The sequence below is a fragment of the Narcine bancroftii genome, chromosome 6, assembly GCF_036971445.1.
Source record: "Narcine bancroftii isolate sNarBan1 chromosome 6, sNarBan1.hap1, whole genome shotgun sequence".
NCBI classification, from domain to species: Eukaryota; Metazoa; Chordata; class Chondrichthyes; order Torpediniformes; family Narcinidae; genus Narcine; species Narcine bancroftii.
The window spans coordinates 96,889,822-96,915,633 of NC_091474.1; the positions used below are offsets into that span (position 1 = coordinate 96,889,822).

The following is a 25,812-nucleotide window of genomic DNA, read 5'->3' on the forward strand; positions in this document are numbered from 1 at the left end:
TCACCTGCTTAATCTCCCATCCATTCCCAGAAATTAACCAAGTAAATATTTTCTGCACTGCCTTCAATTGAAATGAACCGTTCCTTAAATGAAGATATTAACATTGTGAGTGGATCTTCAGGTGCAGAACACTCCCCATTCCCCTGCATTGGAGGCTAACATTGCATTTGACTTCTGAATCACTCTCTGCACCTTCATTCTATGTGTACCCTTCTACACCAGCTTTCTGTACTCTTCTGCATTTAGAGAGACCCTGCTTATCAATTCTTCCAACCCAGGTGATGTCCCAAGTACCCCCCACCAAACATTTGCCCAGTTATTTTATCTATCTGTGTTGCATTGAAGAATAATTGCATACCTTTCATGGCGAGCCGACTGACCTGACTCATTTGTTGGCCTCTGACCACATTCACAGTCAAACCCTGACCTGACATAGTGTCCATACGAATCAGGCAGATGGCACCTCAGCAGGACTGGAATAACTTCCTCATGCTGGGGTGGGGGGGGGGTGGTTGTCAGGACACATTCGGATTAAGGTGGTGGGGATGTTTTAGAGGCGTTAGGACAGAGGAAGTGCAGGTGGGGAGCAGAAAGAGGATGGGGACTCAGGCAGAGTTGGTATGGGAGTGGAGTTGTAATGGCAGCAACCATGAACTTGAATGGTCATCTTGGGGAGAGCGCCGATGCTCTGTGAATCTGTCGGCGTAGCCATACTTGGTTTCACCAATGAAGAGAGGGCCACATTGGGAGCAGTTGTTGAGGTGGCAGAGGTGTAGGTGAACCTTTGCCTCACCTGGAAGGGCTGTCTGGGTTCCAAGTGGTGGTGAGGGAGGAGGAGTGAGAAAGAGTGTGCATTTCCTCCAAATTCAGGGGTTAGGTTTCTAAATGGGACAAATCCTCAAACATTACAGTCATGTCATTAAACACATTCCTTTTAATGAATCCAATCCTGGCATCCTTCCCCAGGTTTCTTCACCTTCAGTTCGTTAGTAATACATTCTCCCCACAACCAAATTCAGGAATGCTGGCCTTTTATCTCCATTTTCTCATTCCCTCCTTTTTAAATATTGGCCACTCTCCAATTCATGGGAGTTATTTTGAGGAGTTAAAAAGGTAGGAAGATGACCGGCCCCTCCTTCTGGACCACTTCCTTCGTCACTCGGGGCCGTGGACTCTTTAGCATGGGGCAGTTCTCCGACTTTCCCTCACACCAGTTGCCTGCGAGATCTGATCTTGTTTAGTTCCCCTCTCCTCCTCAGCCTTGTGAGAGCAGAAGCAAACTATGGATTTAATTGGTCTGTTTTTTGGCCCCACATCAGAAATTCACCTGGTTATGACCAGAAGGAACCTACATTTTTACTCTTCACTTCATTGAGGTTTTTCAGTGCGTCGGTTTTTGTGTTGTTTGTAGGTGTACTCTCCTATATTCATTCATCCCTTTGTCTGTCGCTGAATTCGAAGCTGCTTCAGGTTTGCTGCCAGTTTTGACCTATTTTCTATTTCCCTTTTCTATTTCTCCTCTTTTGATTCTCTGATGCTTCCCCTATTTTTTAAGCCACAAAGGAGATATGTGGGGCAAGTTGCTTCCACAGAGAGTGTTAGACTCACTGTCAGGGGTGCCAATGGAAGTGGTGGAAGAAGCAGATGCAGGAGCAGCATTTAAGGGGCTTCAAGATCGACCCATGAATATGTGGGGAATAGAAGGAAATGGATGATGTGTGAACAGCAGAGTTTGAGCATCAGGTTCAGCACAGACACATGGGCCTCTCTTGTGCTGTGTTCAGTCACCTTTCTTGTTTAATTTAGTGCCAGTGAAGAATTTAATTGTTTTTAGATTTGACATACAGCACGGTAACAGGCCACTTCAGCCCTATGAGTCCGTGCTGCCCAATTTACACCCCATTAACCTACACCCCCAGTATGTTTTTGAAGAGTGGCCCCCAGATACGGGGAGAATGTACAAACTCCTTACAGACAGTGCAGGATTCAAACCCCAGTCTGGTCCCAATCGCTGGCACTGTAAAGGCATTGAGCTAACTGCTATCCTTGTTGCTGTGAATGCTGTCGAAATTTATCTCTGCACTCCTTTAATGCTTTTCGCTGCCTATTTACTCTCAACCCTTTGACTGATATTCCTTATTTGTCATAACCAACTTGTGCCCCATGACTCATATTGATTTATTTAGATTAGGAACCATTGTCTCAGAATTAACCCACTCGTTCTCCATCTCAATGAAGAATCCGGTCACTCCACCCCAGTGATACTGCACTATGGATTAATTCTTCCCATCACACAATACTCAGTGTAGGATGGCCTGTTCTCAAGATGGACCTTCAATACATTGTTGAGATTAAATGCTTTCCATTCTCTTTTTCCTATCCTTATTTCCTCCCCTGGGATACCCACCCTCAATTTTAAATTCATTTCAACATCACCAGCGTATATAAATTTTAAGATTTAGATATAGAGCCCGATAGCAGGCCCTTTTGGCCCACGAGCCCATGGTGCCCAATTGCATTCAGTTGGCCTACAAACCTCAGTACATATTTGACCCACTCAGACATGGGGAGAACGTACAAACTCCTTACAGACAGTGCCAGATTCGAACTGGGGTTGCTGGTGCTATAATAGCATTGTGCTAACTCCTTCTGGTACAGTGCCCTTCTTCCCAAGACGTGGTCCCAATGCCCCTGGACTCTCACTCCTCCCTCCCTGCCACCCCCACAAATTCTCCAGCCATCCTCCTGCCCTCAGCAGCACGGGGCACAGGAAGCCATCCTGAGATTGCTATCTTTGCCACTTTTTCATTGAGCTCCTACCGCCTTCAATTCCTATTGCATGACCTCATGGCATTTTCCACTTGTGCTATTCATCCCAACCTATACGGCATCTGTGAGCTGTTCATCTTCTCTCTGCAGAGTACACAGCAGCTTCTCTGAGATATCTTTGATCCTAGCATGGGAGCTAACGTGCCGTTCGATGCCTCAAACCCACCTCCCTACTCCCCTTACCTCCCCTTAATCTCCTTTCACCATCACCCTACTGCTCTTTCTCTCGTGCAACTGAGCCACAATCCTGTCTCTTGTAGCTTCCCACCTGTAGTAGCCAACAGAGAGAGGGGGGGTGACCCCAGGGGTTTCCTGCATTGCCTGCCTGGGCCAACTCTTCATCCTGGGCAGCCATTGCCCGCAGTGTGACCCACTGCTAAACATCCACGATGCCCCTCGCTAGCTTTGCCGGCAGCTTTGCATGGTAGTTTCATTGGTGCTGCACTTGGCTGCACCTCCTGCACGTGATGGCATGCTCCCAATGCCATGGATGACATAGGTTGCAGGGTTCTCATTGCTGGGAGCCGAATCTTCAAAGATAATTGACATTTCGAAGGGATGTTGAAGGGGAAGGCAGCTAATGAGGAGTGATTAAGGCCAATGAGGAATGATCCCGACTTGACGGATCATGGTGTAGAATCTCAATCAGTTTGGGTGGAGCTAATGCTACAATTCTTGTGGGTATCCATCAAGTTGTTGTTATAATGCCAAGGATAAGGTGGAGAGGGTGCAGAGAAGATTTACAAAAATGTTGCCTGGCTTACAACATCTAGAGTACAGAGAAAGATTAAGGAGATAGGACTTTATTCATTGGAACATAGACGGTTGAGAGGGGATTTGATAGAGGTATTTAAAATTATGAAGGGAATAGATAGACTAGACATGAGTAGACTCTTTCCCCTGTGGGCAGGGGAGGTTGGAACGAGAGGGCATAAGTTAAGGGTAAGGGGGAGAAAACTTTAGGAGAAATGTTAGAGGATGCTTCTTCACTCAGAGAGTGGTAGCAGAATGGAATGATCTTCCAGAGGAGATAGTTGCAGCAGGGTCCCTTCTGTCATTTAAGAGAAGGTTGCTGTTCCTGCACTGTAAACTGTTGTATGGTTATATGGCATGAATTAGGAAATGTGTGCAATGGGTAGCACATAAGAGATGTTAATCTACAAGGAGATTCAACGAGTCAAATTAAAGTTAATAAGATGGAGGGTAAGTGAATGGGAAACAAGATGGTTCTCCAGATTACTGTGTTGGCCTAACCAGGCAAAAGCTCAGAGTTGTGGTCACTATCACCGAAATGCTCCCCCACCAAGAGGTCTGTCTCCTGAGCTGGTTCATGACCCAGTGCTAAATCCAATATGGCTTCTCTTCCAATCGGCTGGTCCACATACTGTGTCAGGAATCTTTCTTGGACACACCAGACAAATGCTCCCCCAGTAAAGAGGTGCCAGTCAATATTAGCAATGGCCTTGGAACCATAGGACATTACAGCATAGAAACAGCCCCTTCAACCCTTCTAGTCTTTGCTGAACCATTTTTCTGCCTAGTTCCACTGACATGCACCCAGTCCAAAGTTCTGCATACTCTACACATCGTTTTTGTGCAATGGACTATTGAAACCTTGGTAAGGAGTTTAAAAGGGATGTACATCAATGGAAACTACAGAGTTAAACATTGAGCAAAGGAAATGGTGAGAACAGAGATGGTTGTGGTTGATTATGAAAGTGCACTGAAAAGGATGGTGGTGTGTGGATAATAGATTGAATTTAAAGAAATGCGTAACTTGCAAATGATTAATCTGTGACTGACTGGAGAAAATGAAATGATACTACATCAAAGCAAGAGGTTTAGGGGGTTATGAGCAGGGGCAGTAATCTCCAGGTCACGTGCCAGTGAGGGTCGATTGGCAGGTAAATGTGGAGTTGGTGCAGGGGGCAGGGGTTCAAATTTGTGGATCTCAACTGGGGAAGGTCTGATGGGTACGAAAGGGACAAATTTCCCCCAAAGTGGAAAAGGATCAATATTCTTGCAGGCAGGTTTGCCAGAGCTGTTATGGGAAGGGTTTAAACTAGCTCAGCATGGGGCTGGGAACCATGCTGGGGACTTTGTCCCGTTGGTGAAACAGTAGATGCTCTGTGCAATGAGGCTGCAAGGAAGTAAGCAGATTTTAGAATGGGGCTGAAATAACAGGTCGTTGTTATGGGAGACTTCAACTTCCCAAATATTGACTGGCACCTCTTTACTACAAGAGGGATAGTCGGGGCAGCATTTGTCAGGTGTGTCCAAGAAGGACCAGGTGACTGGAGGAGAGGCCATATTGGATCTAGCACTGGGTCCTGAACCAGCTCAAGAGACAGACCTCTTGGTGGGGGAGCATTTCGGTGATAGTGACCTCAACTCTGAGCTTTTGCCTAGACATGGACAAAGATAAAGCAGACAAAAATGGGAAAATGTTTAATTGGGGAAGGGCTAATCACGAAGGGATGAGGCAAGACCTAGGGAGAAAAAAATGGGGACAGATGTTCATGGAAGAAAGCACAGAAGTAAAGTGGACCACTTGCACGGAGTTCAGGATAGGTTTGTCCCACTGAGACAGGGAAAAGGGAACCGTGGTTGACAAAATAAGTGAGGCAACTAGTTAAGTGGAAGAAGGAAGCGTACATTAGATTTAGGAAGCAAAAACAAGAAGGACTCATGAGAAATATGTGGTAGCCAGGAAGGAACTTAAAGGACAAAGGAGAGCTCGAAGGGGCCATGCGAAGGCCTTGGCCTGTAGGATTTGGAGAACCCCAAGATCTTCTATGCAGATGTGAAGAACAGAAGGATGATGAGAATGAAGGTGGGGCCGCTTCGGGATAAAGGAGGCAACATGTGCCTGGAGGTGGAGGAGATTGGGGACATCCTAAATGAATACTTTGCTTCAGAATTCAGCAAAGCAAAGGACCTTGGTCAAGGAAAGTTCAGAATGGAACAGACCTGTGAGCAGGACCATGTTGAGATTAGGAAAAAGAAAGTGCTGGATCTTCTTCAAAACATGAAGATGGATGTTCCTGAGGCTGGACGTGATATACCCCAGGTTGCTATGGCAAGGGAGGGAAGAGATAACTGGGGCTCTGGCAATGATCTTTGCATCTTCCTTGGCAACAGGGGAGGTGCCAGAGAATTGGAGAATGCAAATGTGGTCGCCTTATTTAAAAAAAAAATTAGTAGGGAGAACCCTGGGAATAATAGACCAGTGAGTTTCATGTCAGTGCTGCGCAAACTATTGGAGCAGATTCTTAAGGATGGACATGAGCATTTGGAGAAGTCCAGTCTACTCAAAGAAAGTCTGTGTGGGCTTTGTGAGGGGAAATTTGTACCTCATGAGTCTAAATGAGTTTTTTGAGGAGGTAACAAAAGAAATTGATGAAGGTTGGGTGGTAGATGTGGTTAATATAGATTTTAGTAACGCATTTGACAAAGTCCCCCATGGGCGACTCATTCAGAAAGTCATGAAGGATGGGATCCACAGAGCCTTGGCTGTGACGATTCAGAATGGGTTTGGAGGTAGAAAGCAGAGAGTAGTAGTGGAAGGAAAGTGGAAGTCGGTGTCTAGTGGAGTGCCACAAGGATATGTTTTGGGACCCCTGGTCTTTGTGATTCATAAATGACCTGGATGAAGAGGTAGAGGGATAGTTTGCAGATGATACGTAGGTTGGAGGAGTTGTGGATACTGTTGAAGGTTACAACTGGACGTAGACAAGATGCAGATCTCTAAATTAAATTAATAAGGTGGACAAGTTCCATGGGCCTGGTGGGATATATATTTATTAAAGAGGCAAGAAGGGAGATTGCAATGAATGAGCCTCCTGCTTAAATGATGCATAAGTTGTCAACGTTGGTGTCCAGTGGGGTATAGGAATACTGGGACATGGACTGCATGGTGTTTTGCTGGAATTATGCAGGATTCTGTGTGTGCATGCAGTCATGTGTGTGGGGACATGCCTGGTGTCTCCCTGGGAAGAAGGATTTATATATGGCAAGAGCATTAGGATGGACCTATAAAATTCAGCCATAGATTCAGACACCATGGAAACAGTGTTGAAGTTGTTTTGCTTTCTGTAACAAGGCAATGCTAGATGTTGAGGCTTTAATAAGACACTGGTGAGTCCTCACTTTGTACTCCTCATTTAAGAAAAGATGCACTGACATTGAAAAGGGTTCAGAGGAGGTTCTCAAGGATGATCCCAGGAATGAAACGTTTATCATATGAAGAGTCTGTGACAACTCTTGGCCTGTACTCATTGGAATTTAGGTGAATGAGGGGGTGATCTCATTGAAGCATTCCAAATATTGAAAGGCATAGACAAAGTGGATGAAGAAAGGTTGTTTCCCATGGTGGGAGAGTCTCGGATAAGAGACCAGGATTGAAAGGGGTCCACTTGGAACAGAGATGCAGAGGAATTTCTTTAGCTAGAGGGTAGTAAATCTGTGGAATTTATTGCCAAAGGTGATTGTGGAGGCTGGGTCATTGTCTTTAAAGTAGAGATTGATAGGTTCTTGATTAGCCAGGACATCAAAGGTCATGGTGAGAAGGCCGGGCTGAGTGGGGAAATGGATCTGTTCATGATTGAATGGCAGGGAAGACTTGATGGGCTGAATAGCCTATTTCAGATCACATGTCATAGTCTTAAGACCCTGTCTGATTCTCAAGATTTCAATCAAGCATACTCCACCTACTCAGGTAGTGCAATCCCAGGACAGCATTCTGTCCACAGAATTGAAATCTCTCAATCCAGAGCCAGATCTGGATTTCATAGGCATGCTGGGAAGACCCATCCACCTGGGTTTGATCCTGACCTTGTTTTAACTTGAATCTCCCCGCCCCACCCCACCACAGCAGTGTGGGCATCTTCCCCCATTCCCAAGAGTATTTGGGGCCAATGGCCTGTTTCTGTGCAGTAGGCATGATATCTCTGCAGCAGCAATTGGGCTGCCTCTGTTCCAACCATCTTCTTCATTGGAAAATGTGTCTTATGAAGTTAGTAGAACCAGGACTTTTCTCTTTGAAAGGAAGATGAGAGAAGAGTTAATAGTTAATAGAGGCCCACAAGCTTCTGAGAGGCATACATGGGGTGGACAGCCAGCACCTGTTTCCCAGGGCAGGAGTAGCAGACACCACGGGACATCGCTACAAAGTAAAGGGAGGGAGGTTTAGGGGAAACATCAGGAGTAAGTATTCATTTAGGGAATGCCTTGCCGGGGATGGTGGTGGAGGATGAAACATTGGGGGCATTTAAGAGACTCGTAGATAGGCACGTGGATGGAAGGAAAACAGAGGGTTATGGGGTAGGAGGGTTTAGTCATTTTTTCTTGGAAGGAATATATAGGTCAGCACAACATTGAGGGCTGAAGGGCTGTATTGTGCTGTAGTGTTCTAAGACACTAAATAATAATGCGGCTGCAGGCTGTTCCTCTCGACGTGGATCAACAAGAGGTTAGCAGAACTTCAAGATGCAGTTACAGAAGGGGCATTTTTCTCAGACACAAACCATCTCACTAATTTGGAAAGTCATCTTGTCACTCTATGCTGATCGTCACAAATTTACTCATTTCCCGAAGGTTTATCCTTATCAGATTGAGTGGTGTCAGAAACAGAAAAGTTGACACAACCACTCATTTCTACCTCCTGTGATGGAGTAGGTATGTAGGACCCTGTGGTTCACTGGATGAGATATGGATCGATGACAAACACTGCTTCTGCGCTGACAGAAACTGCAAGGTTGGCCAGTTTCAGCTTAGACCTCATGGCCAGGAGATGCACGAACAGGTTAATTGGGCGGCCTCATGGGCTGGAAGGGCCTGTCACTGTGCTGGATCTAAAAAAAGGTGGAGGGAATATCTAGGTAGTGGTTAGAGTCAGTTATTTGGTCAGCACAACGTTGTCAGCAGAAGGATCTGTACTGTGCTGTAGATTTCTATGTTCTATGTACATCTTCCCTGTCTCAGTGGGACAAATCTATCCAGAACCCCTCACAAATGGTCCCTAAACAACCTCCATGTTTCTCTATGCATTTCCCTGACATCTGTTCTCAATGAACGCTCCCAATTTAGTGCCTAAAACCTTCAAATGCTCCTTTCTATTTGGTCTACACCTTGTCAATACTGAAGGTCAGGGAGTTTGTTTTCACTATCTCTGAAATGTTCCTCCACCGAGAGGTCTGCCACCTGACCAGGTTCATGACCCCAGTACTAGATTCCGTCCAGCCTCTCCTCCAGTTGGCTGGTCCACAAACTGCATCAGGAATCCTTCCTGGGCACACCTGACAAATTCTGCCCCGTCTGAATCTTTGGCAGTAAGAAGGGGCCCATCAATGCTGGAGAAGTTGAAGTCTCCATGGCCATAGCCCTGCTAAATCTGCACTTTTGCAAAATCTGCTGACTTATCTGCTCAGTAGCCAAGTGGCTATTTAGGGGCTGATAAAATGGTCCCAGTTGAGTGATTGTTCCTTCCTGTTTCTCGGTATGTGGTAAAGCTTCCTCTACATCATATCTTCACACTATCATTCTCTGAGTTAAGGTCTAACCATCTTTGCTTTGAAATAAAATATTTATTTGCAATTTGAACAGTTCTATCAGAATATGCAATATAGCGTAATGAGAGTTTATAGTCATATACCTAAGTACAAGTATTGCTCTTGCAAATAGGTACATGAGGTAAACCAATAGTTACTATACATTAAATTACCATAAACATGCAGTCCAGAACAAAAACATAATTAATGTAAAAGGACAGATAATATTAAGGTAGTTCAAAATGACAATTGTGCAGACAATTTGGATGTCCGAGAAGCATTTATGGTTAGGCTCATACGGGAAGGTTCTAAAGCCTGCTAGCTGTTGGATTAAAGTGTTCTTCAACACAAAGGGGCTGGACTTCGGATGTGTGAGTTCTTAGACAACATGTGTACTGACAATAACCACAAAAGCAGTGCGAGTATAAGACAGCTTTAATAAACTAATATATACACTAAGAGGTCTTGCTCTCTGCAAGACAAACCTGGAAGGCTAGACTGTAGCTCTGGACTGCTTTATATACAAGGTCATCGGGATGACCCATGGTGACCTAATGGTGTAATTACATCTCATCACAACATGGATGAAGCAACAGGTTCTTTACTTTGAAGTTGTTGTAAACTGCACCATGAGGCAGGCCATGAGGCTGGCAAGCCTCCATAACAGATCTAACCTACTGCAGTTTCCTGCTCTGAGTCGGCCCCTGGTGGCAGCCAAGTATAATCAAATGGGAGCTATAAACCTCAAGGCATTGCTAGTTGCATTGCAACCATGATCACTATCCCTTTCTTAAAACAAAAGTAGTTTACTTTTAACTAACATATTTTCTTTGTATAACTCTGCAATTTTAACTTTAACACCAAGAACTTACATTTTCATTATTATTAACATTGTTAACATTTTTAAAACTTGTTTTGTGTGTTCCCATTTACATACACTAAAACATGAAGAGCGAATAAGATAGCACTGACAGGATTCTTTAAATTTGCTCAAGGAGCCTCTGAGTAGGATTCACGTCTTGACGATCTCCTGATTGATTTTCCTTGAATACGAGTTGTTGCCTCAGATGATGCCTTCTCAGCTGTGTTGTTCAGCCATATCCATCTTTCCATCTATCGTGGCTGGTCCCATTTGAAGATCTCGACGATTTCTTCACAGAACAGCACTTCATCTGTCTAATGGTGTATGATCTTGGTTGGACTTCTCTAAGGACAATTCCCTTCTTAGTCCATAAGTTTGTTTTTTTAATTTTAGCCTTACTTGGTCACCAGAGTAGAGTTCCGGTATGATAGTACAGATTCTATCACCAAAGTGTATATGTACAGATTGTAGGGTAGGATGACTGTGATTGGCTGAGAGTGTAGCCACACCTACTGGCAAGTCTTAAAGGATTGCTTATAGCCAGACCAGGTCATTCTGGACTGGTCGACTTACATGTGATATGCTCCAGTCTTTTAGTTAATAAAAGCCTTGGTTTCGATCTACATCGGGTAGGTTTTTTATTCCTCTGTCAAAGTAATATTTTTGCTTTTCTTTCTCTTGTTCTTTGAATTTCCTCACTTTCTCCCCCTCTTTTGTTTTTAGGAGGTTCTTCTGAATGGGTAGGTTTGATCTTAGCCTACATCCCATAAGGAGTTGTGCTGGTGACCTACCACGCTCGAGTCGCATTGTCCGGTATACTAGCATGCTCTGGTAGAAGTCTGTTCCACTGTCTTTTGCCTTGTTCATCAGTTTTTTCACTGTCGGTACTGATTTTTCCACTAGACCATTGAACTGTGAAAAATGAGGACTTGATGTGGTGTGTACAAAGCATCACTCTTTGCAACTTTAAATTGCAAATCTGGGGTCCATTGTCTGTGAAGACTTTGTTTGCCACGCCATGTCTGGAGAATATGGCTTTCATACCTGTTATTACAACAGCTACAGTGGTGGTGTTCAGTTTACACACCTCTGGATATGGGGAGTAATAGTCTGTGACTATAACATAGTCCTTCCCATGACATTCGAATAGGTCAGTGCCTACCTTCTGGTAAGGTCTGTGTGGTGCTGGGTGTAGCTTTAGTGGTTCTGCAGGATTGCTTGCTTGATATTTCTGGCACATTGTACAGTTTGACACTTCATTTGTTATATCATTGTTGATTCTTGGCCAGTACATCACCTCTCATGCTCTTTTCTTACACTTTTCGATTCTGAGAGGTCCTCCATGGATCCTTTTTAGCATCTCTTTTCTTAGACTCTTTGGGATAAGGATTTTGCTTCCTTTGTAGATTATGTGTTCGCCCACTGATAGTTCTGCCCTGCAGTTCCAGTACTTTGCGATGTCAGGTGAGCAGTCCTGCTTCATGTTGGACCATCCATCCAAGATGTTTTCTTTCCTCAGTTGTCTCAGTATTTCATCTTTGTTTGTCTCTGATTCTAAGAGCTCCATTTTTGCTTCTGATATGGGCAATGCACTTGTGATCATGACCATGAAGGCGTTCATGTCTTCATCCATTTTGGTGTTTGCGGGCTCTCTCGTGTCAACAGCACTAAACAAAGTGTCTGCTCTGTACATTAGCTTACCCGGTGTACACCACATTCAGTGTATAGCATTGCAGCCTAATCATCATTCTTTGTATTCTCAGTGGTCATTCATTTAATGGCTTTTGGAACAATGCAATCAAGGGCTTATGGTCAGTCTCTACACTGATTGCTTGTCCTGACACAAACTGATGAAATCTTTCACAGGCGTATGTAATGCTGAGCAGCTCCTTTTCAATTTGAGTGTATCACGTCTCTGTGTCTGTCATTGAACATGATGCATGTTATTGAAGGGGTTACCAGTCATCATATTTTTGCAGAAGAACTGCACCGAGCCCACTATGTGATGCGTCTGATGATACCTTGATGGGTCTTGCTGGGTCGTAAAAGCTCAGAACTGGTTCCTCTGTGAGCAGTTTCTTTAGTTCCCTCCATGACTTTTCATGGTCGTGAATCCACTCTCAATCAATGTTCTTTTCTGTTAGTCTTCTCAATGAAGCCATCTTTTCTGAGAGGTTGGATATGAATTTATCCATATAGTTGACCATTCCATTAAATCTCTGATCATCCTTTTTGCATGGTGGTCTTGGCATGTTCCCAATGGCTGACACCTTTCTGGGAATCTAGTCTGATGCTTCCATGGCCATTAATATCTCCTACAAATGTTAGTTCTGTCACCCCAAGCTGGCATTTCTCTCTATTCAGCTTCAGGGTTGCTTTCCTTGTTGCTTCCAGCACTTTCCTTAGTGTGAGGAAACTTGGGAAAAGTTTGTTAGATCAGGTCACATACAAACATTTTAAAACAGATCTTATTTAAAATACCGGAGCTCTGCTAATGCTAGACATATCAGCTCCATAGCTTTTGCAAGAGCTTTGGAGAGTGCCCAAGAGACTTCACAAATGGATTATTGTTTACAAAAAGGCAACAGATGAAAGAGTTTGTCGGAGCTGTCTTCTGTCTGGAGTGGAACTTGCTGTTCTAAGAGGGTCATGTGGTTTTGCAAGCAGAGAGAGAACAGACTTTCTGTGAGTGTGTGAGAGAGAGAGAGTCACAGAGAAGTATTAAAGCCAGTATCAGAAGCTAAGACTGGAACAGGACAAGCTGGCAAGCTTGTGGAAAACCCCATTTGGAAGATGGGTTTGTAAGTGCTTTGTTCAGCCTGGTCAAAGCCCTTGTGGTTCATGCAAGAAGAGAGGACTTGCTGTCTAATGTTTCATTTGGAATAAGAGAAATCAAAAAGCATTCTGTGGTAACCTGAAAGAAAGAAGTTATCATCTGGAGAACCCCGAAGGGGCATGTTTTGTCAGCAAGACACTGGAGTGGCTGATTAAAAAGGAATCAATTGTGCATATCTTGGAACAACAAATCTCTCCTCTAAACCGACAAGAACCTTCCTGAGCAGCAACCATTTACCTTTCAAGCACCAAAGCCTGGTGAACTTTATAAATGTTAAATTCTGTGCACAGTATAAGAATTGCCTGCAACCAGTGAACTTGGAGGAATGAGAAGTGAGATTTGACTGTGAACCAAAGAACTTTTCTTAACTTACACACACATTACATACACGTGCGCTTAGAATTAGAAGGGGGTTAAGTTAGGTTAAGTAAGTCCATAGAGATAAGTTAAAGTTTGATTCTATTTTCAAGTTTTAAGATTATTAAAAGCAACTTTTGTTTTTGTCTTGGTGAATATCTATTGCTGCAGAGTTTTGGGGTCCTCTGGTCTTGTAACATTAGTCTCTCATCATGCTCCATTCTCATGGTTCCCCAGACTATGATGTTATCCACTGAGGTATCAACTCCGTCCAGGTACTCATAGACCAAATGGATAGTTTTCTGATACACTTCAGGAGCTGAGGCAATTCCGAATGGTCACCTTAGGAATCTGTATCTGCCAAATGGACTATTGAACTTGCTTCATCCAATTTTAACTGCCAAAATCCTGATGATGCATCTAACTTGCTGAAAAATGTTGCATTTGCAAACTGTGACATGATTTCTTCACCTTTCAGAAACTTAGTGTTCTCCTTTTATTGCTATGTTTATATTTCTGGAATCCATGCAAATTCTAAGTTTTCCATTCTTTTTGTCCACGACGAGTGAACTCGCCCACTCCATTGGCTCATCTATCTTTGGAATCACGTTCAGGCTTTCCATCCTGTCCAATTCTGCCTTTAGTTGCTTTTGAAGCACAAATGGAACTTTTCTGCATGGATGTATTATCGGTGGCACACATTATCCATTCTGATCATGTGTTCTCCTAGAAGGTAGCTTAGACCCTGAAATAAGTCATTGTACTCTTTCATGAGTTCATCATAGACTGTCTCTCCTTCGCTTTCCACAATGAGGACTCTTTTTACCAGATTCATTTTCTCATAGGCTGTTAAACCTAATATGGCCTGTACATCCTTTGGTACCACAATGAATGCCAGCATGTGCTCTTCATCCTTGTGTTTCACTTTGACCCATGAATTCTCCTTGCACTGGTATATTGGTGAATATCTTGCCACCTTCACCTTTGTTCCTTACACATTTGGTCTGGTCTAATCTTCTTAAAATCAGTCTCTAATATTACATTAATTTGTGCTCCAGTATCTAATTTAACTGAAATGTATACGTCATTCACTTTTAATCTCAACATCCAGTCTCTGTTTTCTTTCTTGTTTTCATTCACAACATCTATCTCCTCTATCTCCCTTTCATCTACTGCATGCACTTGGTTCCTACAGCAATGGGCATAATAGTTGCTTTTGCTGCCTATATAGCATGTTTTACCATATGCGGGACACATCATTGGTAGGTGTTGTGCACCGCATTGATGACATAGCTGGCCACTCTTCGCTGGCCACTCTTCTCTTTCCACTTTGGTGCTCTTTTTGTTAAACAATTTACTTTCACTTCATCACTTTTCTCATCAGCTCCAACTGCCACAAAATACAATCCTAAATACTGTTTAAATCTCTTCAAATTTCAGCACATTACCCATCAACTGAAGTTTCGCTGGTGAATGTAATCCTTCCATTTTCCTGTGTTAGCTTCTCTTCACTGATTAGTTGCTGACTTTAGATTTTCCTTTAAAAGTATTTCCTTCTAATTTCCTTCTAATTTCCTTCATCCTATTTCTGACAACATGTTTAATCTTGTATTTGTATGTGTGAGTTCTTAAGACACACATGGATGAAGGAAAGAGTTCTTTATTTTAAAGTTGTTGTAAACAGCACCATGAGGCTGCAAGCTTACATTACAGATCTTACACACTGCAGTTTCCTGCTCTGTGTCAGCCCCTGCTGGCAGCCAAGTAAAATCATTGCTAGTTGCATTACAACCATGATCACTATAGACCTTCTGCCCAAAGGGAGCAGTGAGATGAGGTTGTGACCAGGGTGATGGAGGTCCTTTATGATGTTGGCTACAACATACAAAATGTATGCACAAAATAGAAATGGATTCACCCCAATGTTCACTCCCCTATCCCAGGAGTGTGTGACAGGACAGTGTGGAGGGAGCTTCTCTCTGTGTCTAACACAGACCCAGGAAGTATGTGACAGGACAGAGTGGAGGAAGCTTCACTCTGTGTCTAACACAGACCCAGGGAGTGTGTGACAGGACAATGTCGAGGGAGCTTCACTCTGTGTCTAACACAGACCCACGGAGTGTGTGACAGGACAGTGTGGAGGGAGCTTCACTCTGTGTCTAACACAGACCCAGGATAATTGATAGAAAATCGGCATGAAACAATGTGCCGGATGATGTTAATGTGTTAGACTCCACACAGCTTCCAAGTATATGTAACCTTGTCCTGTTTGCTGCCGTCTACATCTATAACTCTGCTTCTTTCTTGCAGCAAGATTACCCCGTGATGACCACACTCAACTTGCTAAACAGCACCGACGCCGAGAACTGGAGGAGAGGCAGAAGAGTTACAGGTAAACCATGATGGTGGAGAGCTATTTTGCTCTGTGGTGCTTTCAATGGGTGCATGTCACAGTGCAGCAGTCCCTGTGGTTGACAGGGCAGGGTCCTGGGCTGTGTTTGTACACAGCTGTCCCAAACATAACCTAGCCTGCTGTGCCCCAGGACTCACTCTGGCCCAAGTCCCAGCACCGGAAATCTGATTGGCTCATAGGAGTCAACAGGTCAGTGTTTCAAGTGGAACGAACCTCTCGCAGCCTCCTGTCCTCTGCATTCACCTGGAAGTCAAAGGAGACAAGAACAAGAGGACATGGATTTAGGATGAAAGGTGACATTTTAAGGGGAGCATTGGGGGAACTTCTTCACAGATTGGGTGGTGACAGTATGGAATGAGCTGACAACGGAAGTGGTGAATGTGGGCTCAGTTTTGACACTGAAGACGTGGTAATTACCTGGATGGGTGGTGTATAGAGGGCCTGTGGTCTGGGTGCAGGTCATTGGGATGGCAGAATAATAGTTGAGCCAGACTAGATGGGCAAGTCGTTTCTGTGCTGCAGTATATATACCTACTCAACAATCAAAACATTCTCTGCCTCACACCCAGAACCATTTTCTTTACATCCTGTCTGAGTCTTTGAAGTGTCCCTATTGTACCAGCCCCCACCACCATCCCCGGCAACACATTCCAGGCACCCATCCCTCTCTGTGTAAAACAAAAAGTACCTCTGATGTCTCCCCTGAACTTTCCTCCCCTCACCTTAAACAGACATCGTCTGGTATTTGCTACTTTCGCTCTGGGGAAAAAGGTCCACTCATAATCTTGTACACCTTTATTAAGTAATCTCTCATCCTTCTTCACTGCAAATCCCCAGTTCTGTTAACCTTGCCTCATAAGACTCATTCTCCAATCCAGGCAACATCCTGGTAAATCTTTCTCAAGCTCCCACTGTAATGAGGTGACCAGAATTGAACTCAATATTCTAAGTGTGGTCTAACTAGAGTTTTATAAATCTGAAACATTACCTCACGGCTCTTGAACTCAATCCCCCAACTAATGAAGGCCAACCCACCATAAGCCTTCTTAACTCCCCTATCAATCTGCACGGCAACATTGAGAGATCTATTGATTTGGACTCCAATGTCCCTCTGTTCTTCCACATTATCAAGAATCCTCCCATTAACCACATATTCCACCTTTAAGTACGACCTTCCCAAATGCATTACCTCACACTTATCCAGATTGAACTCCATCTGTCACTTTTCCACCCAACTCTGTATCTGGTTGTAACTGAACTATCTATGCTATCAACAACTCCTGCAATCTTTGTGTCATCTGCAAGCTTTTTGATCCTAATTGTGAGTCCCTTGTTCACAGAGGACATAGGCATAAGTGTCAAGGTCAGGATGAATGCATTTGCCAAGATTACAAAACTAGGAAGTATGGTTAATAATGAAAGTTTCAGTCACAAGTAGAATGACTGCTCCAGTAGATCATAAGGTGGCAAATAAAATTTAATCCAGACAAATAAGTGGTCATGGAGTCTCAATGTGGACACTGTGCAGACATGAGTCATCCTGTATTTTTTTCTCCCCACATTGTTCTCAACAACCTGGCTTCTACACGCATCTATACACTGCAGGCAATTGCTCCACCGATCTACCATCCCTGGGATGTGGGAGGGATCCAGGGGACATTGAGGAAGTCCACAGTGACAGCCTCTGAGGCCAGAATCAAACCCAGCTCTCTGGCGCCGTGAGGCAGGTGCTCTGCTGGCTGTGGACCTGAAGTAATGGATCCAGGGAAGGTAAACAAACTGAGAGAATACACATTGAAAAATGTAGAGGGATCTCATGCCCAAAAATCCTTGGAGAGGTGGGAGAGGAAGGAATGCTCAAAATTCTTTTATTGTCAAGTAATAAAACAGAAAATGTAATATACAAAATGGTCTTTAGTCTATCAAAGGTTCACCATCAGCGTTAGCAAACCATACTTGAATTCCATAGGAGGACTGTTATAGTCTGGACCATCACGCCTCACTGCCCTACCTTCCCAGAAATTGCCTGGCACCCCTTGCAGTCAGAGAAAGAGAACCAAAAGAGAGTCTCTTCCCCATCCCCCCCCCAACCCCCCTAGAGTCACTGAGAATCCGAGGATTCACCTCCAGTGTCCTGCAGCCACACAGCCTTCACTCCAAGCCATCGGCAACCTGAGCTCCAGATCCAAACCTCCAACGTGATCAGGAATTCCTCAGCACCCTCTCACATCTTGGTTCCAATACCTGGTATCCTCCAGCTGGCCTCCAGCCTGGTGCAGGTCCCTCGCCAGCAGCTCGCAATCTGCATAGGCTCCTCCCCTGGTGTCACCAACAGTCCGCCGCTCATATGATCTTCGCCACAGAGACCCTCACCACCGCCACTGTGATCACTATCCTGTGGGTCATTTCCTCGGCTTCTCCCTCCCAAATTGGGTGGGGGTGGTGGCCTCCCTGTTTACTGGTGCCCTGCATTAGTCCTCGGCTTCCACCAAGTCTGCTACCCCTCAAGCCCACTGTTGAACACAGAACCATAGAACATAACAGCACATAAACATGCCCTTCATGGTCGCACTGACCTGCACCCAGTCTATAGCCCTCTATCCCTCTCCGATCAATTCTTCTTAAATGTTAAAACTGAGCCCACATTCATCACTTCAGTTGGAAGCTCGTTCCACACTCCCACCACTCTGTGAAGAAGTTCCTCCTAGCATTTTCCACTAAACCTTTCCCCTTTCACCATGTCCTCTGCTTTGTATCTCACCCACCCTCAGTGGAAAAAGTCTATCTACATTCACTCTGTCTATCCCCTTCATAATTTTAAATACCTCTGTCAGATCTCTCCTCATTCTTCTATGCTCCAGGGAATAAAGTTCTAACCTGTTTAACCTTTCCATGTAACTCAGTTCCTCAAGACCGGGCAGCATCCTAGTAAATCGTTTTTGCACTTTTTCTCTCTTATTGATATATTTCCTGTTGTTAGGTGACCAAAACTGTACATATTCCAATTTTGGCCTCACCAATATCTTAAACAACTTTACCATAACATCCCAACTCCTGTATAGGCACCAGGATCTTGGACAGCAACACCATGGACACAGGATTTTAAAATAAACCACCATAAGCTCCTTTAACAGCCCATACAGAGCCAGTGGCAGTCAGACTGGGCGGTTGGACCCCATGAGGGAGCGCTGTGTCTCTGCCCTCAGCAGGCCCTCGCCAGCAGCAGAGCTACCATTACCAAAGATCCAGCAGCGCTGGTACATTTTTTTGTGATGTCCATGGACAGGACAGATTCTTCAGTGGCTGAGATAGAAATACAAAGGCAAAGATGGAATCCCATAGAACACTACAGCACAGAAACGGACCCTACGGCCCATCAAGACTGTACCAAATCACTATTCTGCCAAGTCCCATGGCCGTGGCCCTCAGTAGAGAGGGTCACGAACGTACAGCACACTGGTTGTCCCTGTCGTATCAGAGTATTGTGGATCCTTACTGTTTTACTTCAACTGCAGTCACTGCAAACACAAAGTCAGAAATATTTTCTGCCATTCCTGCTCCCTTTGTAAGAAATCAAATGAGACATGTTTTGTTATTCAAATCTCTGGTTGCATGATTTGAATTGGTCACAATGGCAGTGTGTCTTCCTCTTAGGACCAGTGGTATTTTTGTTCTAAGAATGTTCCCAACGAACTTATTTGAATGTTTGTGGCAAAAGCTAACAACAGGGGATTTACGCCGGCACAAATGGCAAACGGAGCTTGTGTCTTGTGTTCTCTGGATGGTGTCACAATATCCTCTGACCCTGGGAACATTTCTCAGATTGCACACAGTAATTACAAAGTCCGTCAATTCACTGTCTTCCTCTGCTGGTTTAGAACATAGAAATCAGAACTTTACAGTACAGTACGGGCCCTTTGGCCCATGATGTTGTGCAGACCCATATAAACCTATCAAAACATTTTTAAAAAACCCTTCCTACCTCGTAGCACTACAGTTGTCTTTCATCCATGGGCCTGTCTAAGAGTCTCTCAAATGCCCCCAATGATTCAGCCTCCACCAGCACCCCTGGTAAGGCATTTCAGGCACCCACAACTCTCTGTGTAAAAATAAAATACCCCTGATGTCTCCCCTAAACTTCCCTTCCTTCACTTTGTACAGATTTTACAAGATCAAGGAACAGAAGTAGGCCATTCCGCCCATTGAGTTTGCTCCTCAACTCCACCCTGAGCTAAACTCTAATTCCAATTCTAATTCCACATCTAATTGCAATTTCTGGCCTTTTCCCCATGCCCCTTGATATCCTGAGTAATTAGATACCTATTAATCTCCTCCTTAAAGTCCCTCAATGATCCGGCCTCCACAGGTGTATGTGGCAACGAATTCCACAAATCCACGACCCTCTGGCAAAAGAAATTTTAAATGGGTACCTTCTAATTCTAAGACTGTGCCGTCTTGTCCTGGATTCATTCAATATCTTATTTACACCTACTCTGTCCAATCCTTTCAGCATTTGAAATGTTTCTGTGAGATCTTCTCTCATTTTTCTATACTCCAATGAATGCAGTCCAAGAGCCGCTAAAAGTTCCTGGTAAATCTTCTCTGTACTCTCTCCAACAACATTACATCCCTTCTAAGATAAAGGGCCCAATACTGCACACAGTTCTCCAAATGAGGTCTCCCCAGTGCCCCATAGAGCCTCATCAACACCTCTTTACTCTTGTACATTATTCCTCTTGAAATGAATGTCAACATAGCATTCGCTTTCTTTACCAACCTTTACGTTATCCTGCACGAGGACCCCCAAGTCCCTTTGTACTTACAAATTTTGAATTTTCTCCCCATCCAAATAATAATCTGCCTATTTATTTGCTCTTCCAAAATGTATAACTGTACCGTTATGCACTAACAAAACTTTCAATTATGTTTGGGACTGTTTTTGTTAGCTGTTCAGGAACAGCAACGGAAAATTCACCAGACAAAGGCAAATTCAAAATCACAGTTTTTTAAAACTATTAATAATATAACATTTTTTCTTCTTTTCTTCTTTGGCTTGGCTTCGCGGACGAAGATTTATGGAGGGGGTAAAAGTCCACGTCAGCTGTAGGCTCGTTTGTGGCTGACAAGTCCGATGCGGGACAGGCAGACACGGTTGCAGCGGCTGCAGGGGAAAATTGGTTGGTTGGGGTTGGGTGTTGGGTTTTTCCTCCTTTGCCTTTTGTCAGTGAGGTGGGCTCTGCGGTCTTCTTCAAAGGAGGTTGCTGCCCGCCAAACTGTGAGGCGCCAAGATGCACGGTTTGAGGCGATATCAGCCCACTGGCGGTGGTCAATGTGGCAGACACCAAGAGATTTCTTTAGGCAGTCCTTGTACCTTTTCTTTGGTGCACCTCTGTCACGGTGGCCAGTGGAGAGCTCGCCATATAACACAATCTTGGGAAGGCGATGGTCCTCCATTCTGGAGACGTGACCCACCCAGCGCAGCTGGATCTTCAGCAGCGTGGACTCGATGCTGTCGAACTCTGCCATCTCGAGTACTTCGACATTAGGGATGAAAGCGCTCCAATGGATGTTGAGGATGGAGCGGAGACAACGCTGGTGGAAGCGTTCTAGGAGCCGTAGGTGATGCCGGTAGAGGACCCATGATTCGGAGCCGAACAGGAGTGTGGGTATGACAACGGCTCTGTATACGCTTATCTTTGTGAGGTTTTTCAGTTGGTTGTTTTTCCAGACTCTTTTGTGTAGTCTTCCAAAGGCGCTATTTGCCTTGGCTAGTCTGTTGTCTATCTCATTGTCGATCCTTGGATCTGATGAAATGGTGCAGCCGAGATAGGTAAACTGGTTGACCGTTTTGAGTTTTGTGTGCCCGATGGAGATGTGGGGGGGCTGGTAGTCATGGTGGGGAGCTGGCTGATGGAGGACCTCAGTTTTCTTCAGGCTGACTTCCAGGCCAAACATTTTGGCAGTTTCCGCAAAGCAGGACGTCAAGCGCTGAAGAGCTGTCTCTGAATGGGCAACTAAAGCGGCATCGTCTGCAAAGAGTAGTTCACGGACAAGTTTCTCTTGTGTCTTGATGTGAGCTTGCTTCTAAACTTACTTCTAAAATCTAAACTTTATCCCACTATCCACAAATGTGCTTGTGTGTGTGTAATTCAGTCAAACTCTGAAAGGTTCATCTTTAAAAGTTCAACATCATTTTAGTCTTCCTTGAAGATCTTAAATTCTCATTTCAGAAATAATTACCAAGTGCTTTTAACATGCATCTTCAAGCCTCTTCACTCACAAATGTTCTTCACACGAAGAATCTGCTGTCTTCTCAAAGACAGCGAATGTGGCTATTCTCTTCCACAATGAATTCATAAACCCAGACAAGGGTTAAACAACTGTGGTTATCTTCTTCCATAATGAAGTCACAAAACAGACAAGGGTTAAATGAAGTGGCCAAACACAAAAATAGACCCAGTGGAATTCTGTCCTCTTTTTCATAGAGACAGCAAAGTGGTCTTCATTAATTCAATATCCACTGATTCTGTTTTCCCTTTCAAACAGCCCCAATTCTGGAAACTGTAACTCAACCCTGTCTTTCACAAGGTGAACTCCAAGCTGAACTGTTCCAAAACTGAACTCAAAATGTCCGAATTTGGTAATATATTTCTCCAAGTCATGTGACAGTTACATTATGGATGAGATCATCCTCAATTCTTGGTTATATGACCGTCAGTTTTATTTCTACCAAAATTCTGTTCCTTTTTCAAAACCATAACAACCTATGACCTCATCTCTGCTCAAGAGGCTTAAGTGGCTTTGATTAAAAGCAGATGGCTTCCTCTGCAGATCTTGAATAATGAAGATCCACTTGAAATCCATTCGCTCTGCCTGTCCCAGACATGTTGACTCCAAGAATCGTGTATCTGTAAATGTGCTGTGACCTGTGTGTGACCCTGTACTAACCCACAGCTAACGTACTAAGAATACAGAGAGAATATTTTAACTATAATTTACTCTACCAAGACATTTTTATGAAAGAAATATAGTTTAATATTAAATTAAAAGATTAACATAAATCCATTACACCTCCTTCCCACGGAGGACATTTTGAATTTCTAAAAGGTCAAATTTTAAACTGCAATCTCCCATGTTTTTAATAGATTTTGCATCTTAAACAATATAATACAAACAAATAGAGCACAAACATATAGATTCAACATCTAGATAAGTAATCAGCAATGACCCTGTCTCATATTGTCATTGTAATCTCTTACAACTAAGTCATACTCTTGCAAAATTAAACTCCAGTTCACTAATCATCTATTCTTATTTTAATCTTACTCAATAATTATGGTCAATGTAAACAATGCTTAATCCCATAGCAAACAAGAGACAATAATTATTCTCCAATTTCAGAATAACTCTTGAGCGTTTCTTGAATTTCGTAGATATATAAGCCACTGGATTTTCGACACCATCATAGTCATCTGTTTTTTTTTAAATACAAGCACTGACTGCATCTTCTGGCATCAACTGCTAAAGCACACAGCTGTCCAAATAAACTTCTCACTCTTCTTTGTAAATATTAAGCAAGTGAGGAGCAACATCAACAAAGCTTTTACAAAACTTCCCATAACATCCAACCATCCCAAAAATCTCCCAGTAACTCTGGGCACGGGAAATTCAAAAATCATCCAGATTTTAACCTGAGCATGCTCTAATTCTCCTCAGCCAACAGCAGAACTAAGGTAACTGACCTGAGCATGATAAAATTCAATCTTAGCTAAATTAACATTAAAACTGCCTTTCAAATAGCTTTTCTTCAAAATGACTCTTGCAAGATTCATGTATATTGTCACATCTTCTCTCAAGAGTTTTATTTACCTTAGATGTTATTTCAGAAAAGCTTGCTCTAAGATAATTAAACATTATTGAGATCAGAATTAACACGTCATCTCCTGGTTGAAAACTACTCTGCCTTCCTTTCCTGTCATTCCAAACTTCCATTTTATCTTTGGCCACCTTTAAATCCTCTTCGGCTACCTTAACTTTTTTTTTCCCAGCAATCTTTAAACTTTGAAGCATAATTCCAACCAATTCAATAGCACATCCTTGTTCTTCTAACAACTTCATCCCAATTCTTTTCATTCTTACAACAATAGTTTTCGAAGTTGAATGGATCTTCTCCAAATCTCTCTGAGACTTTGTTTAGTTTCTAATTTATAAACCGACTGTTGATATACACCTGACATACATTTCTTTTCTTGATCCAATTTAATTTCTTGAGGCAGACCGAATGAACTGAGATTTTTTTCTAGACACAGTTTCAGGTTTAATGTTGCTGAGTGGTGTGGTTTCAGGTGGCACACATAATGGTCCACAAATCCATTTCCAGTTTTTGTTTTGGGCATTGGACTAAGCACAGTCCATAATTACTTTAGAAAAAAGTTCTCGAAAAACAGATTTGAAAAGTACCACTGTGGGACCTTCATTAGGTTTCCTTGCAACTTGACAAGTCTTCTTAAAAAAAAAACTTTTAACATCTTATTTTAAGTTAGGCCAGCAGAATTGCTTCATAATTTTGTAGGTAGTTTCCTTTACTCCAAGGCACCCATTGAAAAATGTGAACCACTGCCCATTCTTCATTAGCAATAATCTCACGTAACCTGAATTGTCTCATTAATAAAAGCCTCCTTTGAAATAATGTCCAACTAGCACTTTCTTTACTTCTTCTCCAGAGAGCGTTTCCTCTCTAACTTCAGCAAGATCACTATCTCCACTGTTTCTCAATCAATTTTGCTCTGGATTTGGACCAGTCCATCCTTTTCCAGTCACAGACTTTTAAACCATTTTGGACATCACTGTCACTACTTTCAAGTTTAAAATCAGAATCAGAATTCTGATTTAACAAAGAAATATTTATAGTGGCTGGTGAATCATCACAGGTTGTCTCTTTTATCTCACCGTCTGTTTGCTTCCGCATCTGACAACTTGTTTCCTGTCGTATCTTGCTACCCGCTTCTTCCTGTATCTGCTGGCTGCACCTCACAAAGTCAATCTGTCCAGTATTTTCTTCACTGGCAAGATTTTTAAACTTTAACTCAGCTTGTCCAACATTCTCAGTTGGCGACAGTTACCCCTTTCAGCTTCAAACTCCATTGGATACTTTACTGCAGAGACAACCGTATTTCTTGACACAAACGATTCTACTTTTACCAACAAATTTCTTTTCCACTTCCTTGCATTTCACCTCTTTTAACACAAACTTCTGGTGCTACTGGTTCATGTTCTCTCCAAGAAAAAAAACAATCATTACAAAATGAACCATAAAAGATTTCCCCATCTATTTTCTACCTTATTTTGGTACTTAACGTTACCCTTTTGAAAAGGTATTTTGGCCACAGATTTCACGTTGTGATAATTGTCTGCCACCGTAGCAGAATTCTGACCCTTTTGGAAAGTTTCACTTGGCTTTAATTTAAGATCTGGCTTTAACACCAGCTGTAACCCAACCCCAACCAACCAATTTTCCCCTGCAGCCGCTGCAACCGTGTCTGCCTGTCCCGCATCGGACTTGTCAGCCACAAACGAGCCTGCAGCTGACGTGGACTTTTACCCCCTCCATAAATCTTCGTCCGCGAAGCCAAGCCAAAGAAAGAATTTTAACTGAACAGCTCACAGAATTGGTCCAGTTAACTCTTTATTGGACGCCAAGTTAACCTGAGAGAACCCTTGCTGCTTTCAGCCTTGAAAGCAGTGTCCAGAGATCTCTATTCAACAAAGGGATGCATCAACTTTTATACAGTCGAAAACAAGTTGAACTAAAAGATTACATCATCATTCTTCTTCTTTTCTTGGCTTGGCTTCGCGGATGAAGATTTATGGAGGGGTATGTCCACGTCTGCTGCAGGCTCGTTGGTGACTGACAAGTCCGATGCGAGACAGGCAGGCATGGTTGCAGCGGTTGCAAAGGAAAATTGGT

General features: G+C 43.4%; 1 protein-coding gene across 6 annotated transcripts in view; it reads left to right on the forward strand.

The window, feature by feature from the left end:
- alox5a (arachidonate 5-lipoxygenase a) overlaps window positions 1-25,812 on the forward strand; it is a 108,916-nt gene that overhangs the window by 12,001 nt on the left and 71,103 nt on the right. For all 6 annotated transcript variants that reach the window (XM_069885845.1, XM_069885843.1, XM_069885846.1 and 3 more), the window contains one exon: window positions 15,743-15,824. In XM_069885845.1, the coding sequence (XP_069741946.1) occupies window positions 15,743-15,824 (82 nt within the window). The remainder of the gene's footprint in view (window positions 1-15,742; window positions 15,825-25,812) is intronic.